We start from the raw sequence: 24,962 nt of genomic DNA, 5'->3' as shown, positions 1-24,962 counted from the left end.
TAGCTGCTGTCTACGTAATAGTTTGAACATTTGCAGGGGTACCATGTTTCACATCGCAATAAAAGGATAGCCGTAGGCTGTATAAGTCCGAAACGTTTGAGTTAGATAGCTAAGAGGTGATAGTGCCTAATTAAGAAATAAAACGTGTTATCTGCAAATAGACACTTTTATCGAAATCATGTTTATCTTGTATCCGTAACACTTTAATATTTAAGACTTTTTACTTTTATTCTTAAAGGTTTTTGTAAAAAAAAAAACTTGTCATTTTTGTGTAATTTATATAACTGTTCTAGTGAATATAGCCTGATTAGAATAATATAGTTCGAAAAATGATAATATATTGAGCGATTATGTTGTTATTGTTAATAAAAATTTAAACTTGCAAACGATGTTTGTTGCGTATTACTTTAAATTAGGTTTTTGATTTTTGCTCTTTATGTCATTAGAAATCAACATACAAAGCTAATCATTTAATTCAGCAAACTGGTCTATGTGTTTTAGGAAATTGTACAATAAAAAAAGTAAGAATTAAGTTAGCCTGAGTAGAATACACTATTGTTTAAAACTGCTATTCACTTTTTACAGAAATTTTGTGTAATTCTAGATGAAGTTGACAATGCTAAAGACCCACAGAGCGATCGATGGAAAGCAAAAATAAGGGCCAACTACGATTTATTAGTTGCAGAAATTATCCCGAGGGACGTTTTACCGAGACTCTTTCAGGAAGACATTATATCGTTAGATGAAAAGGATGAGCTAGGAAAGAATAAAAGATCGGAATGTGTTGAACGCCTATTAGGAAAAATACTACGTAAAGGGGAGTCACATTGTGCTATCTTTGTGAAAATATTAAGAGACAGAGGCTACAGACAAATCTACGAAGTTTTAGTTAACACAGAATTAAAGGTTCAGCCTGCAGCACCTTCAGGTAAATAAAAATAATAAGAATAATCATTATTAATACTAAAAATTTAATTAAGCCTAACAGTTAATTTAAATTCAACAACACCAAATGAATATTGAAAAATAGAAGATAATTAGTAAATAAAAATTATTTTTGTGGCTGATTTTTTAGCTTCTTGGTTTGACAAGTTACCTTATGGTTTAAAAAAATAAAGTGGTCTCTGAAGTTGACGCCATCCGCCTGGGAACCATTTTTGGAAAAAAATGGAAAAGTGTCTTGTACAACTTAGGTTTCAGAGAAGCTAAAATAGCCAAGAATATCAATCTAATGGATCCAGCACACGAAGAACCCTTAGCAATATGCTAATTAAATGGAAGCAGCTTTATGGAAAAAATGCAAACTTTCAGTAATTCAATAAAAGTATTTGGAAAATCTGAAAAAAAAAATTGTTATGCCTATATAATAGATGAGATTTATAAGTATGTCGGTGCACGGGTTATATTTGATTTATTACAAGTTTTTTGCTACAACCTATAAATCTATAATCTGGTTGTGGGGCGAAGTGGTCGAATGGTAGAGCGTTTGACTGCTAGTTCGAAGGTCTAAAGTTCGGGTCTTGGATCAGACCTGCGACAGTAGGATGTTTCCCTCACTTACCTTTGGGAAAGTAAAGGCGGCTGGGCATATTGCTGACCGCATTATACCTTCATATGTCGAGGTCAAGAAACATATGAACTCTACTCCATCTGCCCAATGTATCGTTAAGTATAAACAGATTAACTTTACCCTACTATAATGAAAAAATATTATCAGAAAACTAAGCATATACGCTATTGAATAAATAAGTCTACAATATTTCAGGGCAAAAACCACACGACAAAAAATAAAACATATCTTTTATAGGAAGTTGGTGGGAAAGCTCAGCATAACCAAGAGCACATTAAGTCTGTCGAAAATCCTGCAATATTTACTAAATTAGATAAATGGCCCGTTAAGGGAGAAATACAACGGTTCTAGGTAGATAATGTTAATTTTTCTCTAAACCAAAACAAAAACCAAAATCCCCACCTCAACCTTAAATTTATGCTCTCACATAACGGAACTGCCAAACAATTAAACAAATAAGTCTGTATGAAATATCAAAATCTATGTACAAATAATTAGTAAACTCATTTTTAAAAATAAATTGAAACACGTGTATTTGCATCAGTAGCATGAAAGTTAGACAGTATGACGTGGCATTGTTATCATACTGGTAACTAGTCTGTAGATGCATGTCTAACTGACAACTGGTTTGTAAGATATCTAGCAAATCAATTTCACTCCGATTCGTATACAGCGATTCTGTTCCGGGTTTCTTCAGTTGCAAATACAATAACATGAAATGAATGTTCACGATTATTATGCTTGATGAGAGCCGATTACTCAGTCTTGAAAGGATCAGATAACTGTTGCAATTAGTTTGAATACCTATTGTTTTTAAAAGGCACTTAAATTTAGACGAATGGAGAGTCGACTTATACAATGACCCGAATTAAAAATAAAATTTAACTATGCTACTAATTGTTGTTAAACACTTTAATCAAATAACGTATATATCTAAAATTACAAAATCGTGGACAAACTTTTCGATTTACACCCCCTCAAGATTTCGATTTGCACCACCCCCCCCCTCAAACTTTCAATTTGAACCCCCCTCAAAGTTTAAATAATTTTTCCAACCCATTTTGGCGCCCCCTAAGGTCGGCGCCCGGGGACATATGTACTTCCCCCCCCCCCCACCCCCCTCGCTACGCTACGCTACTGCCTTCAATACACTTTTTAATAGACCGGTACTGATCTCCCCTAAACTTTCTCGAATATTCGTATATAACACTACAGGGGATGGCAACTCAAGTTATCCTGTTCACAGACACACATACTTACACACACACATACATACACACACACACACACATACACACAGACATACGGACAAGATTATAAAGCTATGTTTTTTCCGACTCAGGGAGGTGTAAAACGTCGAGATTTGCAAAAATATACTAATTTGTTTCTCTCTTAAAATCGTGGCAGAGCGTCGCTTTCGATCCACCCGCTCTGACAGTCTGCTATTTTACTGATCGGATAGCGACACAAGAACCCGTGATATTTATTTCTCTTTAATGCAGTGATCCATTAATCAATTAAAAGTATCTGATATCTCACGTTAAAGTTGAGAAAATCATAAGAATCGTACAAAGAACTAGTCGCTTAATTTCGCAACAAAAATGGGTATTGAAATCGTACATTAAGCGTTTATACAATTGGTTTCTTTTCTAAGTGTTAGGAGAATTATCTACTCACCGATAAAGTTCAAATCCTGCAGGTTTTATTGGTGAAAAAGCGCACCCCCCCTATCATTTTTGACAAAGTTGTTAGAGCGGATTTTAAACAAAGCCAGTACCGTATGTAAAATGAGAACATCAAAGTATAACATCCCATCACTTGGTTTATTGGTTTTAAAAATGTTGCTAAGTCCGATATTGAAATTAAGGTCAACATATCTATGTTCGCAAGGAGGAATAATTTTCAAACTACACAGATTAGCGCAAAAAACAAAAACCCACTTCTAAATTATAGTAAGTACGTCACTACACCCAAAATCAACCATGGTCATTTTCTTTTGCATCGTTTGATCTACAGTAATTACTCGAATATCGAACCTGAAAATTATAGTAGCATAGTAAAGATTGACCTGATATCAACATTAAATCTAACCCTAATCTCAAATAATTTTAATGTTAATTCTTGGGGTAATACAATATCTGCGGTTAGGGTTAAGCTTAGTTTTAAGGTAATTAAGAATGCACCAATGGACGCTGCATTCAGAAGTGATGTTAGTGTGCTTTACAATTGGCAATAAGCGATTACTAATTATTAGAAATAGTTTATTTATTTTCACAACCTTTTGAAAATCACAAATTTTAAAATATAAAAGAATTGTTAATTTATCTACATGATTTATTGGGAATTATTTTTGTGTATAGAGGGAGAGCAGTGAGATTTAGAATTAAAAAAAACAACAACAACCAATTACTTTCCTTTAATAAATAAAACAGAACAGTCAAGCAGACAATTGTCATTCCATTTTTTAACATATTGTATTTTAGTACGTGCTTATTTCACCTGAGCTGTCTTGTTAACGAATAAAACGTTTTTTGTTATATCTGAACGTTATCTATATAATTCAAGCGTGTAAAAATATGTATAGTTTAGTTATGGTAGCTGTCAACATACATCAGTAATGTTTGAGTTGTAAAGCACGGTGTTTAGTCTGGTGTTGTTTGATTGTGGGCTATTGATCGGGTTGTGGTTATTGGTAAAGTAGCTGAAAGGCTTGGCGCAGTGTGTGAAAATTTAGCAGCGTGAAACAGTTTCTGAATGATGTTTGAAATCAGATATGAATGTGCTGATAAATAATTTTTTTTAGATATGTCGTTTACGGTTAAAGATTTATTTATAAAATATTTGGAGAATTTTTTTTCGAATACTCAGAACTTAATCGGGTCGTTGATACATTTCAGTAAACGTTACAGTGCAAAGGCAAAAAAAGGAGATTAAAAACCATCCTCTCTCATCAACCACCCCCGATATACTACCTGATTATCACCTACTAAATGTGAGTACAGACCCCCCCCCCCCCCGCCCCCACAAAGTTAGAAATAATAAAAGCAATAAAGAGCATAAAAATTGACAAAGCAGCTGGCCCGGTCGGCATCCCACCAGAGGCACTTAAGCATACCAAGCCGTTGCAGCCAACATATTACATCCTTTACTTATGCAGATTTGGGAAGATGAGATAATCCCATGTGACTGAAAACTGGGCTAATTGATTAAACTGCCAAAGAAGGGAGACCCGACACTACGCAACAGCTGGAGAGGGATAAAGAGATAATGAGATAATGCTTCTTTTAGCCCCAAGCAAGGTGCAGACAAGATTCATCATAGAGAGACTTAGAGATGCCTTGGACAAAAAGCTGAGACAAGAACAAGCTGGTTTTCGTCGAGACAGGTCATGTACTGACCACATTGCCAAACAGTCTCTTGAGGGGTAATCCCCCCTATACATGACTTTTGTTGAATACGAAAGTGCGTTTTACAATGTGAATAGAGATGTTATCTGGAAGCTAATGAGCCAATATGGAATACCCAAAAATTCATATCAATCACACGCAAATGCAAATGCAAACGCAGACACAAGCTCAACGCAAACGCAAACACAAACGCAAATACAAACGAAAACAAATGCCTAAAATACAAAAGTAAACACAAACAAAAATGCAAACGCAAACAGCTACGCAAAGGCTCACGCTTTATCAAATGGCTTTATGAAACAAACGGCCGTGCATTCCAACAAAAATGCTCTAATGAATTTCAGCACAATTTGCATTCATTCACCAAACCCGCGACGTAATATGCACCACGCCGAACAACATGCTTTTCTAGGCGTCTCTAGTTTTAACCATCCCTTTAAAAACTTCAAATAACAAAACAAAAGAAATAGTGATTTTAATAGATCATAGAAATAAAACAAAACTCTGTACCGACTAAACAGGAAGTAAAATAAATAATCTTAACATTAAAGGATTCTAATTATGAGCCTAAACATAATCAATGCGGTAGGAATAAAAAAGAATGACTTAGTCAGCAATATTTCGCAATAGATTCTATAGCTATGACAGAAGTAAGGAAGGTTTATATTATACATAGCTAAAATGTTACCCATATAACTTCAATGTATAGAATAGTCATTGCGGATTTATCATTTATATTTGAGTTGTGCCTACAATTGTAAAATTTTAAAATCTTAATTATTTTTTTTCAATTTTAAGTAGTGGATTCGACAGTAATGGATACTAGTAATTAGCCTTACATTCTTGTTAATAGTTAATATTGTTGTAAGGCAAAGCTATCGTGTGTATAACAACTAATGAGTCAGTCATGCTAAAAGAGATCTAACTTATCGACATCTATGTAATCCAGATCAAATATGTTTTGGAGATAGAAATGCTTTCTATGAAATTACTTGATGTATTGCTATAATTTTAATAAAGTGTGAAGACATCATCTATAGGTTTATGACGCAGTCTTTTCAAAATTGGACATATAATCTTAAAATCTTATCACTGTGTTATGTTACAATGTTATACTGTTTAGTCGTTTTAATTACATAGTTTATAATACTTGTTTTTATAAACTTTAAGTGATTTACCAAAAAAAGACGTTCCTAAATCCACCCTACTCTCATGGGTGTCTGATAAATGTAAGGAAATCTAAAGCGGGTGTGTACAGTAGTGACTTTATTATCTCTCTTGATAACGAGGAAACTGCAATCGATGAATTCTACTTCATCTGCCCCATGTGTCTTGGCACAAACGGAAAAAAAAGTGAAGATGTATATTCGTTTTTAATATACAATAGGGCTATACTAACCAAATTAGTTCAAAAATCTGTTTTGAGTTGTGTAATAAATATGAAAAACAAATACAATGAGCTATGCAGACGTTAAACAATATAATATTAAAAGATATAGCATAGACAAATAATCCAGAAAAAAACAATAACCAGCTCAATTTTCAGCCTAACAACTTTTTCACTCTAACCCAATCTATGACGGTTTCGTGGTTTTCCAGTGCAGTTTCTAATATTTTCCGTACGTCATCTTTAGTTATCTGGCCTCTCTTTCTTCCAAACCAAATCGCTAGCAAGTCCCTCAGTGTGTCATTTTTTATTTGATTATTTTCTTTTAGTACATTAGAAATGTCTATGCTAGAAAATTCCAATTCAAGAAAAAAGCCTTGCCAATTATCTCCTAACATTGTAGCTAGTCTACATATTTCCTTTAGTTGTAAGTATTCCGTTTTAGCTATATCTGAAAAAAAAGTTCAAAATCTTTAATTTACAGGACAGAAACAGAGGCGTCGCGATGCGGGGGTGAGGATCGCACCGGGTGACCCCATTTAGGGGATGACACCAAGACAAAAAATTAAGATATATGAAATAAATTGTTTTTTTTTTGCCGATTAATTGTATGGTTGATTAGAGTTAAAAACTATATTACGTACATAACGACGATCCCCACAAAGGAGAGGGGGGGGGGGGTTATGTATAGGATATAAAAGAAGAAATCAGCTTATATTAGATAAATAAATAATAGATAAACGAAGCACTATTTATATGTAATAGGCAATAAATGATATACGGAAAACGACTGAGTAATGTACAACATATATGAAACATTACATATAATACATAACACATAAGTATTCATGATATACAATAAATAATACATAATACATAAGACTTAAGTTATAATACATAATGCATGATGTTCAATGCATAATTCATAATGAATAATACATATTGCATAATACATATTGCATACTTCATAATACGTAACACGTAATATGTAGCATGCAATACATACCACGTAATGCAAAATGGTCATCAATTTATGACGTCAAAAAATTAGGAATTTTATACCCATCCCATCCCATAAATAAGCGTCCCCTTTCGAAGTCCCATATGTGGACGTCTACAAAAAATTAGTAAACCCCTAAAACCATGCTGTAAAATTACTAATTCAATAACATGTAATGGGTACCTTGCTAATTTAATATAGGGATTCCATATTTAAATGATATCTTTACTAGGCTTGAAGATTAAAATAGAGCCTAGTAAGTATTTAAAAATAAGCATATTTTAAACGACTCAGTATAAATTAGGCACTGAATGTTAAGCGCTTGATATTTTTTTTTCTTCTTTCTTAATTTTAGTGTTGGAAGGGATCCCCTCCAACACAGTTAAGTATACATATCAACGGTTTGTGCGCCATTGAGGCCATTGACTCCGATTTCAGCCTGTTTTTCTTTTTGGATTTGTTTCCATAGCATTTTGTCCAGCCAAGAACAAACTACAAGGCAGCAGTTGTTTGATTTTGGAGTTGTCTCTCCTAGAAGAGTGGCTGCCCCCAGCTAACGAGCCTCATCTGCCCGAGAATTCGACCTCAAGACTTTTTGTTTAGCAACCCTGAGCTTTACCGACTCGACACCGCCGACCTTAATTTTTGCCATCTTAAACATAAATTGCATAGGTATTAAACATTTATTTTGTATTTGTTCTAGTAGGTGCCTTATAATTTTAAGTCTGGGAAATCTCTAAAAAAAGTAAATGTTAGACTTTTCTAAGTCTGAAAAAAAAACACATTAGTTTTCGTGCTGGCTTTTTTAAAAGTTTAAAAAATGATAGGAATTAAATTTTATAACTTTTCCATTATGTCCGTAAGTCTTCAGCGCTAAACATATTGTGTGAATGTGCTAAGACTATGTAAAATTGTTCTTTACGTATGCTGTGTACGTCCATATTTTACGCACTATTTTACCTACCTAAAGGTAGTCAGATGTTGAAGGCTCTCATAAAGTATTTTTTCTATTAAAGATAGTAGGTTAGTGGGGCTTTAGATCGAACTATTTAGTGTCTCTTGTTGCTGTCTAGCAATAATTGATTATATGGATTCGGGTTAAACTCGTCTAATCAACGTGACGCCATATTACTTAAACTGATCGCGATTCTGTAAAACGTGTTTTTTAAATTTATTACTTAAAATAAATTAAATAGATCTACATCCACTTAGGCTTCGACACACACAAAAATGATAGTCTACTATAATTTAGTTGAACGTTCTACCGGGGCCCAGGTCTAGATTTATATGCTTTTAAACTTAAGTTTCAATTCTTTAAAATGATTACAAGTAAACTTGAAATAACGTAAACAGTTTTAGAAAATTACCGCTCTCAATGTCCCAACCCCTCCCACTTTTAAAAAACTGTTGCTTTTTCAACAGGATAACTGCTGATTTGATGAACACATTTTTAATGCCGTTTTTTTTAATTAATTTTTTTTCCAGATGTAAGTATTTTTACGTCGTTATTAAACAGACCCCCATCCCTCGCCCCCCCTCCAATCCACACACGTTATTAAAATTAGACCTTTATGCCCCCCTCCCTCCACCCGTGTGGCCCCCATAAAATGGACGACCCCTAAAGCATAATACATAATACAAGTTCAGTAATACGTAATGCGCAATACATTAATACTTAACACATAACACGAAACACGTGACATGTAATACATAACACATCATGGGATAATGTTTATGCCATACGGGATATATCATATGGCATACGACATCTAGCATGTGACATACAACATATGGCATTTGACATATAGCATATGACATAAAATCTATGATCTATGATTTACCATGTGTTACACACTGTAAAAATATATCGTACATTCTCTTTGGTGTTTGTCCTATATTACGTGTTAATATATATATATATATATATATATATATATATATATTTTTTTTTTTTTTTTTTTTTTTTTTTTTTTTCTCACCTTTTGAAACCTTTTCGTCTTTTTCTGCTACCGCACCTCTATTGCTTGGTGCTGCCGGAAATGAAATAAACAAGTGTTTCTAATTTTAATATTCAAATGTATTTTATAAAACATCAGTAAATATAGTATTAACTTTTGTTTATGCTCAGTATACGATAAAAGTAAAATATATAGCGAAACTTCGACGTCAAATTAGTTTAGAATTGTGTCTAAAAACAAGCTTGTAATTACGCAAAAAAAAATCAACTGGAGAAGTATATTTTTAGAAGAAAAGTGGCAAAATAAACTAAGAACAAATTACTGTGTTGTAGACGATATTGTTATGGCATGAATGGAAAGGAAATAGTCTAATGGAAATCTCACCAAGATTAAAGCATTAAACTTAAAAAAGTGAATCTTAGCCATCGTGTATACCTATATTTTAGTTGCAATTTTAAAAAAAAAAGCAAAAATAAAAGCATAAATGCTAAACGCGAATATTAAATGCAACGTAATGCATTAATACATTCCTCAATTATTTATAAACATAATATCATTAAATTATTCTGCAATACTAAAATACTTAAATATTAAATGATATTTTGACAGTTTTCGCCGTTTTGAAGTTTTCTTTCAACTTTTGAGCAATTTCGGTTGCCGGAAGTGGTACTTAATTTACCCCCTGTTTTTTTTTTATCAGGCAATAACTGGAATACAGTTAATTAAGTAAAATGGACTAAATTTCACATACTGTACCCTCTGGCTTCTAGCAAATTTTGAGAGAATTACGGTAAACGTATATGCTACTTTAATCATTCTCTTCGTGAACACGATCATTTAAGCACTATTGGAATTACATAGACGAAATTTCGTTTATACGTATAAGATACCTGGATCATTTTAATTTTTGAATTACATCAGATAAGCGGATTTGCTACTTTAAAATATTTTTATTTTCTAAAATACCAATAATTTGAGGACATTTTCGGTTAAGTAGAAGACATTTCATACAAAGGTATAAGATAATTTTCTCTTGATTCTCTTAGATTTTAAGGGATTTCCTATGACGGAAATAGTACTTTACGCTATTTCGGATTTTTCAAAATACAATAATAATGTAATAATTTTATTTCACTTTTTTTAGGCGCAAGACTTTATTTTCTAGCGCAATATTAAATATTTTAAAAGTTTATAATGGAGCGGAAAGGAAATGCTTTATAGTGTGGTATCTCGCAACATTTTATAATTTTCAAAGAAAATTTTAATTATATTCTCATAAAGCATTTACTAAGACATTTTTATTTCAATGTGTTTCTTAATAAATTAACAGCTTTTTCACAAACTTCTATATTTCTATAGACAATATTCTTACCTGTGTTGTTCCCCTTTCTGTTATCAACGGGCACATATTCTTTTAATATTTTGACTATATTTTGATTTTTTGCATGCTCTAAAGCAGTTTTCCCTTCAAAATCTTTTGCATTAATTTTAGCCGAATGAGGTACTATCAATCTGACAGCGTCAGTTTTGCCATTCATAGCAGCTAACATCAAAGCTGTCTGTTGTTGAAGGTTGGTACAGTCCACATCCGCCTGGTTCCACAGCAATACTCTAATAACACCTGTGAACCCATTAGACGCTGCATGCATTAGTGCGGTCCAGCCATTGGCATCACGTCCGTTGATATTTGGTTTTCGTTTGAGAAAGTTTTCAACCACAAGGTGTTGTCCTTTTTGCGAAGCATTTATTAAGTCATTACAACTAATCGTAGATTGCATGTTGTAATTTTTTTTTAAGCCTTGTTCGTTAACTTATTAATATGTACTGTTATAATATATCCAATAACAAGTACATTATCCTTGCTTATGCTAAAATAAGAGTTGGACACTCATGACAGAATAAAAAAAAGAAATAGAATAAAAAAATTTCAGCTTTTTATATATATATGATAAGCATACCACTAAAATGTATACATCTATATATACATATATATATATATATATATATATATATATATATATATATATATATATATATATATATATATATATATATATATATATATGAAAGCATACCACAAAAAGCAGCAAACAGCAAGATAGACTGTTTATGAACTTGTATTATTTAATCAAAACCAAAACGAACTTAATGTACAGACACTTAAAATACCTATAAGCGTAGCTAGAACTGGTATATTTGCACGAATGCAATAAAGTAGAATTCTAACACGCTTTAAATCGCACCCTGAATTTATTAATAGCCTCAAAAGATAGTCAACCGAAAAAACTGCAGCTAGAGCTGTGAGAAGGTATGTTACCTTATCATACAAACTTGAATATATATATATATATATATATATACAATTAATTTTGCAAGGGTTTTTGTTTTACATTTTTATGATAAATAACATATTTTCGATTATTAGAATTTAATTCAAATCATTTTTTTCAAAATATGTCCTGACTAATCGATTTCTACTTTAGGCAGTAGAATCAATACTTGAATTGATCTCATTCAATCTATATGTTAGACCAAACGAAAGCTGAAATGCAAATATTATTTGTGTGTTGTGTTTTGTAATATAATTGCAGGTCTTGGGCTATTATGAATAGGTAGAGTAAAACAGACCGGATTTAAATTTGATAAGGCCCTATACTATTTCCGGAATATCGCCCTTTAAAATTACATATGTGTTTATGTCAGTGTCAAATATTAGCTGTTTTTTTTAGAAATGTATCCTACTTTTGTGGAACAAAAAACTAGGTCTCCTTTGTGATCTGAAAAAGAAGTAAGCAACATCTTTCTATATATACCAAATTAAAAGTATTTTTATGGGTTTGTTTGTCTTTTATGCATTACTACACCATTTAAATTTGGTCATGGTGGCGCCCCTGCAGGGCGCAATTTGATTCTTCTCTTTAAACGGTATATAAAAAATATAAGTCGATTGCGGTTGGGCATCGTTCACCCAAGTGCCATGAAACTTTGAAGAGTTGATAAAGAGTATTCTTATTAACTCTTCAAAGTTTCATGGCACTCTGGGAAAAAAAATAAAGTTTGTTATGTGCAGCGCACGGGAGGTTGCGATTTTTGTCAATACGTGGTTTAACGCCCTGAGTTCAGAGCGACTACCCTAGCACCTGGTATCCTTTAATTAGGCATCATGCGTAGCGAGTAATGGGTACTAATATATTCATCGGTAAAATTGCCTCTGCTTTTGCGTAACCCGAAGCGCCCCGGGCACCCTTTTGAGCACTAAAGCGCCTACGTTCTTTAAAAAAAAGCTATACACCAAAGACACGATGGGCAATAATATTCGTTGACTATTTTGAACCAGGCGCGTTCTCCGGCGCACTAGAAGGGAGCGATTTGGCTCCATGAGCACGGTAGGCTGTGTATACTATGGGTTGTTTTAGTCGTTAGCTAAATTTGAATCAGGCGCGTAGTGCGTCGCTCCGCATGGTTATTTTTTTGGCGACCAGAGCTTTATGTAATTGCCATGGCGCCTACGTTCGTTTTTAACAGTGCGATTGGCTATGTATAAGCTGAGGTACTATAGTTGTTTACTACCTTGATTCAAGAGTATTCGCTAGCAGCTCGACAGGTTGCGAATTAGCTCTCCGGGCTTTCCTGTGGAGCAAAAGCAATTTTTTCGCTACCTATTTTCCAATTTCGTATTTGTGAAAAATTAACATCCCTCTGACTTTGATGTCAATTCAAAAGCTTGTTAAATAGATTTAATATATTGAATAAAATTAATTGATATAAAATATGTTGATTGTTTACGGTAGGGGAGATAATTAAAAAAAACACCTCATTTTATATTATATTATTATTTGCTTCATTTTATTTAGTAACGTTTATTTAACTTGTCTGTTGCTTGCCGTCCGTCATCGATAAAAACTGCTGAGCGAAATTTTGACCGCTTCTAACCGACCTATTCGTTTCCAAACTTAAACATGGGTAAATGCAATCTGACACAAAATTTGACTATATTGGCAGCCTAATTAAGTTAAGTTACTATTTACCGCGCTATTATACGCGCATTTTTCATGTTCTTTGGGTGCGCTTTTGTTTTTAGTCAGGTAACTCTGTAGCATTAGAAAAATGAAAGTACTGAAAAAAATGCACGAAAGCTTTATTTAATTATGCTCTAAAATGGAGGAAATGCACGATTTAAAAATACAAATATATAATAATACACTACTATTTAAATAGAGATAGAAAGGCATGGCTCATTATATCATCTTTTGAATACCTTTACTGAAATTTAAGATGCTACCCACGTTTTCTTTACTGTTATTTTAATAGTAATGTAGTGTTGTATTTTTAAAGAAAGTCGTTTAGTTTAGTGCATAACTAGTCGTCCCGGTATGGATTTTATACAACCTTCGTAAACCAACTTGCAACATCACCAAATAGACACGAATCTAGAACAAGAAAAGACGAAAGCAGCTAGGTCAAAATAAACAACGGAAAAGTCAGCTTTCCTATGCAGAACTTAGAGGAATCGCCCATAACCGAGTACGTTTGAGAGGTGTGGTTGCGTGCATATGCTCCACAAGGAGTCCACATGAATGACGTTGATAATGATACATATGATTAACCATACACCCCACCACTGTACACAAATACATAAAGAACCGTGCCATTTGTGATTTTAAGCAGCATACACCCGGATTTACTCGGGTTTAGGAAAATATCACATTTCCAATTAGATATCGATATGCAAATATGGACGCATAGCACTTAACGTAACTCTAACTTTAAATTTAACTCTCGCCACAACCAACCACAAAGCTAAAACAAAAACACTAACGCAAACAGAAAAACAAAAATAAACAAAAACGAAAAAAACAAACCATAACCTTCACCTTCACCTTCACCATCACCTTTACCTTTATCTTTACCTAGATCTATCTAAAATTTAGATCTATTCTAGATTCTAAATGTAGAATCTAAACTCAACGTAAATTCTAAATCTAGATCTAGACTAAACGTAAATTCTAAATCTAGAACCTAGAATCCGCCCCCCCCCCACCCACGAAGAAAGTCTACCGCCCCCCCCCCCCCCCCGGAGAAAAAAATCTGGAAGAAACACTGACACCAACATAGGCTGAGCATAGGTCTGACAACATTACCCCTTCATATGCTGAAGTAACAGGTGAAATCTACACCTACCCATCTCAACTTCGCCTGCCCAGTGTCCCGTCAAGTCTCAGACAACATTTTTTTATTGTTTACAAAAAGATTCCGGCCGAGCAAGTCTCTGACCACACTATCCATTCAATGCCAAGAACCCAGAAACAGGTGAACTCTACTTCACCTGCCCCGTGTCCTGCCAAGTCCCGATAGACAACTTTATCATTCACATCTATAAAAAAAAATTACAAAAAAATAATAACTAATATTTACAAGATGTGTTTCAAACCCGTACCACACACAGGGTTAGCGATTACACTATCAACTCACCTATTTGGAAAGTTACAATTATAAGCAAATTTAGCGGTATAGAATCCTTTCTGTGAAACTTAAGTTACGCAAATACGCCCTAGATCGAGCACTTCAAATTTAATATTATCCCAAATTAGCCTATTATATAGCTAAACAAACAAAGATTTATATAAAGTAAAATATTAGGGCTTGAAATAGTTTAGTATATCTAGATAGAGCTAGATCTAGAATTTACGTTTAAGCCTAGAAGTAGAATTTACGTTAGGACTTTTTTTTTGGCAAAATTAGCGGTATAGAATCCGCGTATGAATCTTGTTACGTAAATAGGCCCTAGATCAAGAATTTCCAAATTAGCATATTCCATAAATAAACAAACAAAGATTTATATAAAATAATTAAGGCCTGAAATAGTTTAGTATATAGATTCTAGGTTCTAGATTTAGAATTTAAGTTTAGTCTAGATTCTAAATCTAGAATCTAGATTAGATCTAAATTTCAGATAGATCTAGATCTAGATCTAGAATTTCAATCTAGAACCGAGATAGATAAATCCTATGCATTTTCGAATAAGATGATCATTGAAGCTAAACAAACATTTATATAAAATAGTTAAGGCCTGAAATAGATTCTAGATGTAGAATTTACATTAAGTCTAGATATCTATGTAATATAGTGAGACTTGTGAAGTCAAGGGAACTCACTCTTCTGTATTAGTATTATATTTATATTGTTATCTTGAGTGATGTCCCTTACATGTTATGTATATAAGTGTCTCGTCACTTCCGCTCTCTCTCTCTCTTTCCTCATGGTGTGAATAAACTACTGTTAACAATCAATGTGGCTTCTCGTCAGTGATTCCAATCCATCACATTGGCGACGAGGATAAATAATCCACTAGAAAGAGCATATGCTTACTTAAAAAGGAGCTTGCTAGAGCATATTGGCTAAGTATTTCTAAAATAATGGCGCTGTATGGCCAAATAAAAGAATTTGATTCGAATGATGAAACCATTCATGATTATCTAGATAGGTTAAGCTTTTACCTTGAAGCTAACGACGTGATGATAGAAGCCAAAAAGAGAGCTGTTTTGTTAACAGTCATAGGGCCTCAACAATTTAGGCTACTAAAGGACTTATGCGCACCAGCTAGTCTAACTACCAAGAGCTTTAACGAGCTGAGCAAATTGCTAACAGACCACCATGCGCCTGTACCATCAAAGTTCCTGTCTAGAGCTAGATTTGACGGTAGGACATGTCAACCAAACGAGTCAATATCAGAATATGTTGCTGCTTTACGTCATCTAAGTAGATTCTGTGAATTCGGAGACACGCTGTCTGACAGACTATGTGAAAAGTTTGTGACAGGTGTAAACAGTCCTGATGTTCAAAGAAAGTTGCTGCTCGAGTCAGATCTAACATTAGAAAAAGCAATACAACTTGCAACTTCATTCCAGCAGTCATCTGATGCGGCGAGATCTCTAGCACCTTCAGAGATCCATGCAGTAAACAGCAGGTTAGTCAACAAACACCAACCCCATCAGAGCATTTCAACTTATGCTAAACAGCCTGCACGTTCAAATCCTAGATCTAAATCTAGTAATAATTGTCAAAAATGTCATCGATGCAAAGGTCCCCATGCATCTCATCGATGCAAGTTCAAGTCAACAACTTGTTATAAGTGCAGTAAGCAAGGTCACATTGCCAAGGCCTGCTTTGCAAAGTCTTCGTCTGTTGCTAAATCTAGCCAGTCAAGACAGTACCGCAACCAAAGGCAGCATTATGTTAACTCTCACCAAGACTACCTAACCCAACCAATGAACCACTCTACCTGTGAAAATGCTCAAACTGATTCGCAGCCGGATTTCAACCTGTTCTCTGTGAAATCAATAAGTCATGCTCCCCTCAATGTACTAGTTAATATCAACGGTAAGAGCATCAGCTTCCAACTTGACACTGGAGCATCTCTAACAGTCATCACAAAGAAGGACTTTGACGCTGTCACAGGAGGATCAGTGCCTCTACAACCATGTCACAAGTGTCTAACAACATACACTGGTGACAATGTTCCGGTAATAGGAGAGTGTATGGTTCATGTAAGTTATAATGGTCAAAGTGTTAAACTTCCTCTCCTTGTGGTTGAAGGAAATGGACCACCATTACTAGGTAGGAACTGGTTAAGTGATCTTAAGTTAAATAGGGAGAGTATATTTTCAGTGATCAAAGCAAGAGAATCTAGTTTTACTTCAATAGATAAAGTTATATCTGAAAATGGAAGTGTTTTTGGTAATTCAGGATTACTAAATGATAGAACAGTGAAGATAAGCATTAAAGACACAAATCCAAGATACTGCAAAGCTAGAGTTCCACCTTATGCAATGAGGAATAAAATTGAAAATGAGCTAAGTAGATTGGAATCTAATGGCATCATAAAGAAGGTAGACTATTCCGATTGGGCAACGCTCATTGTGCCAGTGTTAAAGAAGGATGGTTCTATAAGAATTTGTGGAGACTATAAAACTACACTGAATAAGCAAATAGAGCTAAATAGGTACCCTATTCCTAACATTGAGGAAATTTCTTTGAATTTGGCAGGAGGAGACAAATTCACTGAATTAGACTTTAGTCATGCTTACACTCAACTAGAACTGCATCCAGATTCAAAAGTCTATACGACAATAAACACACATAAAGGACTCTACCAATATGAAAGACTATGTTTTGGCATATCATCTAGCCCTGGAATTTTCCAAGCTGTCATGGACAGTATTTTTAAGGATATTCCAAATGTTTGTGTGCACTTTGACAATGTGTACATAACTGGTAAGAATGACACTGAACATCTTAAAACACTTGATAAAGTATTGAAAATTGTTGGTGAAAAAGGTTTAAAGATAAACAAAGATAAATGTCAATTCATGCTGACAGAAATTAGTTTTCTTGGTTATATATTAAGCAAGCAAGGTATCAGACCTCAACCTGAGAAAACAAAAGCCATTAAAGAAGCACCCAAACCTGAAAATACCCAACAACTAAGAGCTTTTTCGGGCTTGATAAATTACTATGCAAAGTTCATAGGAAATCTGTCTGGTAAACTATCACCACTGTACAAGCTGCTACAGAAAAATGCAACTTGGCACTGGGGTAAACAACAAGATACTGCTTTTAATACAGCAAAAGAGGCTTTGTCTTCTGACACCTTACTAACTCACTATGACCCAGGGAAAAGACTTATATTAACATGTGATGCTTCACCAGATGGTGTAGGAGCAGTCTTGTCCCACATGGATGAGAAGGGTGACAGACCCATTGATTTTGCCAGTAGATCTTTGAACCAGGCTGAGAAAAATTATTCTCAGTTAGATAGGGAAGGCTTAGAAATTTCATAAGTTTCTGTTTGGTAGGAAGTTCACCATCTTTACAGATCATAAACCATTGCTAGGTTTATTTGGAGAAAACAAAACCCTACCTGAGCATGCCTCACCAAGAATTCAAAGATGGGCTATCACACTAACTGCATACAATTATGAATTGAAATACAAACCTGGATCTGAGAATAGTGCAGATAGTCTTAGTCGTTTACCTTTAAAAAACCAAAGCCTTAGCTATGTACCAGAAAATGTATTTGTTCTCTTCACTATCATGGATAACTCCAATATAAATGTGAATGATATTAAAAGAGAAACACAAAAAGATGAGTGCTTAATAAAAGTATATGAGTACTGTAAGAATGGTTGGCCTGAAGAGTCTGTGAATGATGACTTAAGGCCATATAAAATAAGAAAAATGGACTAAGTCTAAAAGATGGAGAAGATGCAGTCCATTATCAGTCATAGTTGCCTAAACAAAGTATTTGTAACTTAATAAATGATTATGGTGATATGGCAATTTCAAATGCTTTTAAAGAGAATACATTAGTAAGAAGGAATGTGATCATCAAACAACTTTGCTAACATCATTAGCACTTACAGAAACTAAAAAGGTAACATCAAAAGAAAGAAAAAAAGATTTTTGCCATTTAATACACCCACTTAAAATACTGGATCACAGTTGCAAATTGATATGGTCCAGGATAGTACTTTAAACAGTATTTTTGGTTACTAAAAAGCACTATCAGATTACCTGAGAAAATTGATCAATCAAAGAAATCTATGTCAGTCAAGGATCTGAATAACAGCATAATACTTTCAGATGCCAATTCAAAAATAGTTCCATTAAATCATGACAAACATTCATTGAAAGAGAATTTGGTGTTAATGAGAATGTGTATCTAAGAAATTATGGGAGAAAGGAAAAATGGATACCAGGTCAAATTGTTCAATGTACAGGACCTGTGTCTTATAAAGTAAAAACAAATGATGGACTTATTGTCCGTAGACATGCAGACCAGTTAAAAATAACTTGTGCAGATAATAAGTGTGAATCTGTCAATCCCACCAAATCTGAACAGTTCACACCAACTCAGTTTGTTCCACAACCAAGTTCTGTTGATATGAGTGAACCAAGTTGTCTAGAGTCAGAAAATGTAAATTCTGGAGTTAATGATTTAAATCCTAGACCTCCTGAGATAGAGAATCCATATGGTCAGAATATTGAGTCACCAAATCAAAGGCCACTGAGAAGGTCAAACAGGACAATCAAAGTCCCAAATAAGTTAGACCTATGATTTTAAAGGTCAAAAGGACTTTGACATCATTGTTTGTATTTTAATTGTGTTGTAACATATTGTGCATTGTTTGTAAGGATGTAATCTACCATAGTGTTCATGTTACAATATAATTGGTGATTTTAGGATACTGTAAATTGTTCTATTGAGAGATGTGTTGTGTTTACTAAGGGTAAAGGGATGTAATATAGTGAGACTTGTGAAGTCAAGGAAACTCACTCTTCTGTATTAGTATTATATTTATATTGTTATCTTGAGTGATGTCCCTTACATGTTATGTATATAAGTGTCTCGTCACTTCCGCTCTCTCTCTCTCTTTCCTCATGGTGTGAATAAACTACTGTTAACAATCAATGTGGCTTCTCGTCAGTGATTCCAATCCATCACAATCTAGATCTAAAATTAAGAATTAACGAAGTCTAGTGACCTAGATCTAGATCTAGATTCATAACTTTTCTTCCTTCGACAGCTGATCTGTAGATCTATAGGAATGTATTGTAAAACTAAATGAAAAAGACACTTGAAAATTGATATAAGTGTTGGAACGTAATAAATACAGCAAAGTTATAGCCGACAGAAAATTAGCTTTAGAACGCGTTAAACATTGGAATGGGAACACAATCTTCTTCGATAGAAGCCGCCATTGTTGATGTAAAAAGTAAACAAATCATGTGACGTCACTATTCAGTCAAAGTAAAGACACTGTTTGAGCCTTTTATAATTAATGTGGAGGTAAGGTGAGGTGAGGTAAGGTGAGGTAAGGTGAGGTAAGGTGAGGTAAGGTAAGGTGAGGTAAGGTGAGGTGAGGTAAGGTGAGGTAAGGTGAGGTAAGGTGAGGTAAGGTGAGGTGAGGTGAGGTAAGGTGAGGTAAGGTGAGGTAAGGTGAGGTAAGGTGATGTAAGGTGAGGTAAGGTGAGGTGAGGTAAGGTGAAGTAAGGTGAGGTGAGGTGAGGTAAGATGATGTAAGGTGAGGTAAGGTGATGTAAGGTGAGGTAAGGTGAGGTAAGGTGAGGTAAGGTGAGGTGAGGTGAAGTAAGGTGAGGTAAGGTGAGGTAAGGTAAGGTAAGGTGAGGCGAGATGAGGTTATAGAGCTACATGTAGTTGAATGGCAACTAAATATTTGAACACAATGTAATATTAAGTTATGAGGTTAACATATGGTACACAATCTTTAAGACATATTTTTATTCGTAATTCAATACAAACTTTGAATACAAACTTAATTCCATTTTTTAATGAAACAAAAGTTTTTACCAACAATATCATAGCGACATTCAGACATGCACACAGACATTGGTTGAAATATTTAACAGAACAAACATCTATATTTTTAGTTTATCTATAATTTTAAGTATTACATTGTTACATATAAACTGTAATGAAGATAATTGTTTTCAAATCATATTTAAAAATGAAATATTTAGCAAATTTTATTTACCAGTACTTGTTTAATAAAATGAATCACATACATTTGTTTGTGTTGTATATTGAATAGAGTCGAACTAATTTTGCTATTTTAAAAAAATTAAGTTCCGCATTTTTGGCCTCTATTATGTACATGTAGACACTGTATGAAAACACAGGTTAGTATAAAGTAAAAACAACGTTTTGAAAATCTCAAATATATTAAAATATGTTTAAGCATTTAAGTTAATACTTATGAAAATCTAGAGCTTACGGTCAAATACGTAAGTTCGACTACAGTGTGCGATAGCACTATATGTAGCGACTGTTGGATTGTGAGGTGAATTTCGGATCAAACTTTCTTTCTCCGGTTGGTCTTTCATTGCTTAGAAATGCAATATCTGATTGATTTTCAATAAACTGTCACGCTTTTTATTAAACACGGAAGTGTACAAAAGTTATAACATCTGCAAAATTGTACAAGCCTTATGAAATCTTACACAATTAAATTAATCTGAATTATTTTATAAATTAGGACAACAGGTGAACCTAATCCAAACTGATATACTAATCCAAAAATATTTACTCTATTGTCCAAAAAAGTAACTAAACATTTAAATGGAAAAAAAATAAAAACAAAAAAGTAGACTTATTATATTCAAATAAGGATAATCTATATAAAATGTGAAGATTTTCCTCTTGATTAAAATTTTAGCTCTTGAAAAAACTTTCCGCTCGCTCTACATCAACGTCAACACCAAGTAGATCTCTCGCCTTGACCAAGGCTTCCATCATATATTGATATGTTGCTTTGTTACGATTCATACGGTACCATATGCCTAAACAACTCGCTATTGTTCTTTGTACATTAAAACCACACTTTTGATTTTCAATCTCGACTTGTATTGAACTGAAATTGAGTACAAGAAGAAATAGTTCCCAGTTATGTCCAACAACTGTTGAAAATCTAAAGATTTCTTCCTCTGTAAGTGTTCTCTCTTTTCGGTTTGTTCTGTTAACTAAGGAAAGACATGGGATTTAAGTTATATATATATATATATATATATATATATATATATATATATATATATATATATATATATATATATATATATATATATATATATATATATATATATAAAGCAATGTATGTCTGTGTGTGTGTGTGTGTGTGTCTGTGTGTCTGTGTGTCCTTTATGCATTACTACACCTCTCATCACATCGCCGTGAAACTTTGGGAAGTTGTTGAGAATATTCCTGGGGAGGTTTCTGCGAAAAAAAATATTTCAAATTCGCAGGGGTGGCGCCCCGACAGGGCGCGATTTGTTTTTTTCTATATACGGTATATAAAAATAAAAGTCGATGTTGGTTTGGCATCGTTCATCCGATAGCCATGAGACTTTGGGGAGTTCATTATACTACTCTAGGGAAGGGTTCTGTACAAAAATCATTTTTAATTTCGCAAGGGCGGCGCCACGGGAGGGTGCGATTTTTCTCTATTTACGGTATATAAAAATAATAAAAGTGAACTGTAGTGACACCGTTTATCCGATGGGCATGAAACTTTGGGAATATGTTGGGAATATTCATGGGGAGGTTTCTGCTTAAAATACATTTTCAAATTTGCAGGGGTGGCGCTCCGGTAGGGCGCGATTTGTTTTTTCTCAATATACGATATATAAAAATAAAAGTCTATTTTGATTTCACACTGTTCATCCGATAGGCATGAAACTTTGGGGAGTTGATTAGAACACTCTAGGGAAGGGTTCTGTACAAAAATCATTTTTAATTTCGCAAGGGCGGCGCCACGAGAGGGTGCGATTTTTCTCTATATACGGTATATAAAAATAATAAAAGTGAATTGCCGTGACACCGTTCACGCGATCGCCATGAAACTTTAGGAAGTTGTTGAAAATATTCATGGAGAGGTTTCTGAGAAAAAGAAATATTTCAAATTCGCTTGGGGTGGCGCCCCGACACGGCGCTTTTTTTTTTCTATATACAGTATATAAAATTAAAAGTCGATTTTGGTTTGGCATCGTTCATCCGATAGCCATGAGACTTTGGGGAGTTCAATATAACACTATAGGGAAAAGTTCTGTAAAAAAAAATTTAATTTCGCAAGGGCGGCGCCTCGGGAGGGTCCGATTTTTCTCTATTTACGGTATATAAAAATAATAAAAAGTGAATTGCAGTGACACCGTTTATCCGATAGGCATGAAACTTTGGGGAGTTCATTATAAAACTCTAGGGAAGGGTTCTGTAAAAAATCATTTTTAATTTCGCAAGGGCGACGCCACGGGAGGGTGCGATTTTTCTCTATATACGGTTTATAAATTTTCGATTTCACACCGTTCATCCGTGTACCATGATTAGATCACTCAATGGTAGGGCTCTGCAAAAAAAATATTGTTTAATATTGCAAGGGCGGTGCCCCCCGGGGGACGATTTTTTTTCTCTATACACGTTATATAAAAAATAAAACTCGGATGCGGTTCATCCGAGTGCCATGAAACTTTAGGGAGTAGATGGGAATACGGGCGGCGCCATATAGGGTACAACATTCGGCAATACACGGTTTGGCGCCCAGAGTTTTAGAGCGACTAATTTGGCACTTGGCATCCATTAATTGAGCGTCCTGCATAGCGAGTAAGGGGTACTACGATATTCAGCGGTAAAACTACAACAGGCTTCTAAAAATAACTTTGTAACGCGAGGAAATCCTTCTGTGCAGTTTCGTCACCTTGCGAAAGATGAAAAAATAACTTTTTGAATATGAGGAGCCTACTGTAGAGTTTCGTCACTTTGCGAATGACGCAATAAGCGCTATTTGTTTTTTCTCTATATACGGTATATAAAAATAAAAGTCTATTTTGATTTCACACTGTTCATCCAATAGCATGAAACTTTGGGGAGTTCGTTATAACCCTCTAGGGAAGAGTTATGTAAAAAAAATAATTTTTAATTTCGCAAGGGCGGCGCTACGGGAGGGTGTGATTTTTCTCTATATACGGTATATAAAAATAGTAAAAGTGAATTGCAGTGACACCGTTCATTCGATAGGCATGCAACTTTGGGAACATGTAGAGAATATAACTGGGGAGATTTCTGCGCTAAAAACATTTTCAAATTTGTAGGGGTGGCGCTCCGGCAGGGCGCGATTTGTTTTTTCTCTTTATGCGGTATATAAAAATAATAAAAGTGAATTGGGGTGACACCGTTCACACGATCGCCATGAAACTTTGGGGAGTTCATTATAACACTCTAGGAAAGGTTCTGTAAAAATCTTTTTTTAATTTCGCAAGGGCGGCGCCGCGGGAGGGTGCGATTTTTCTCTATATACGGTTTATAAAAATGAAAGTCTATTTCGGTTTCACACCGTTTATCCGTGTACCATGAAACTTTGGGGAGATGATTAGATCACTCAATAGTAGGGTTCTGCAAAAAAAACATATTGTTTAATATTGCAAGGGCGGCACCCTCGGGGGGGGGGGGCGTATTTTCTCTATACACGGTATATAAAAAATAAAAATCGGATGCGGTTCATCCGAGTGCCATGAAACTTTTAGGGAGTAGATGAGAATACTCCCGAGAATATTTCTGCGAAAAAGAAAACTAAAGATTCTTATGGGCGGCGCCATGTAGGGTACAACTTTCGTGAATACACGGTTGGGCGCCCAGAGTTTTAGAGCGACTATGTTGGCACTTGGCATCGGTTAATCGAGCGTCCTGCATAGCGAGTAAGGGGTACTACTATATTCAGCGGTAAAACTACAACAGGCTTCTAAAAATAACTTTGTAACGAAAGAAAATCCTTCTGTACAGTTTCGTCACCTTGCCAAAGATGAAAAAATAACTTTTTGAATAAGAGGAGCCCACTGTAGAACTTCGCCACTTTGCGAATGATGCAATAAGCATCTATTATTAGACAATCCAGTCAGAAATTGAGATCGAGCATCTAATATTATATAATAGACCATTAGTAACGCTAGCATATTGCATCAGTCCCATTGATGTTTAAAACACGTCAAATACTTCTTTTACGTGTTAAAGAAAAAAATCCTGTTCATTTGTGTCACTTTAGCGAATGACGAAATCTGCATCATTATTAACAGGATG

The 24,962-nt window shown here is 34.4% G+C and overlaps 1 protein-coding gene across 1 annotated transcript; it reads right to left on the bottom strand.

Annotated features, from left to right (window-relative positions):
- Window positions 1-5,713: 5,713 nt before the first annotated feature.
- Window positions 5,714-11,186, bottom strand: LOC131943292 (ankyrin repeat domain-containing protein 7-like). Its single transcript, XM_059303323.1, has 3 exons — window positions 10,695-11,186; window positions 9,344-9,394; window positions 5,714-6,815 (listed from the first exon to the last, which is right to left on the bottom strand). Exons 1-3 carry the CDS (start codon window positions 11,098-11,100, stop codon window positions 6,520-6,522), a joined length of 753 nt encoding a protein of 250 aa, XP_059159306.1. The 5' UTR covers window positions 11,101-11,186; the 3' UTR covers window positions 5,714-6,519.
- Between the last annotated feature and the right edge of the window lie 13,776 nt (window positions 11,187-24,962).

The sequence above is a fragment of the Physella acuta genome, unplaced genomic scaffold (assembly GCF_028476545.2).
Source record: "Physella acuta isolate Inbredline_101_S28 unplaced genomic scaffold, ASM2847654v3 ptg000450l, whole genome shotgun sequence".
Lineage (NCBI taxonomy): Eukaryota > Metazoa > Mollusca > Gastropoda > Physidae > Physella > Physella acuta.
Note: the sequence above shows the minus strand (reverse complement) of the source record. Positions and strands in the feature narration are given on the sequence as shown.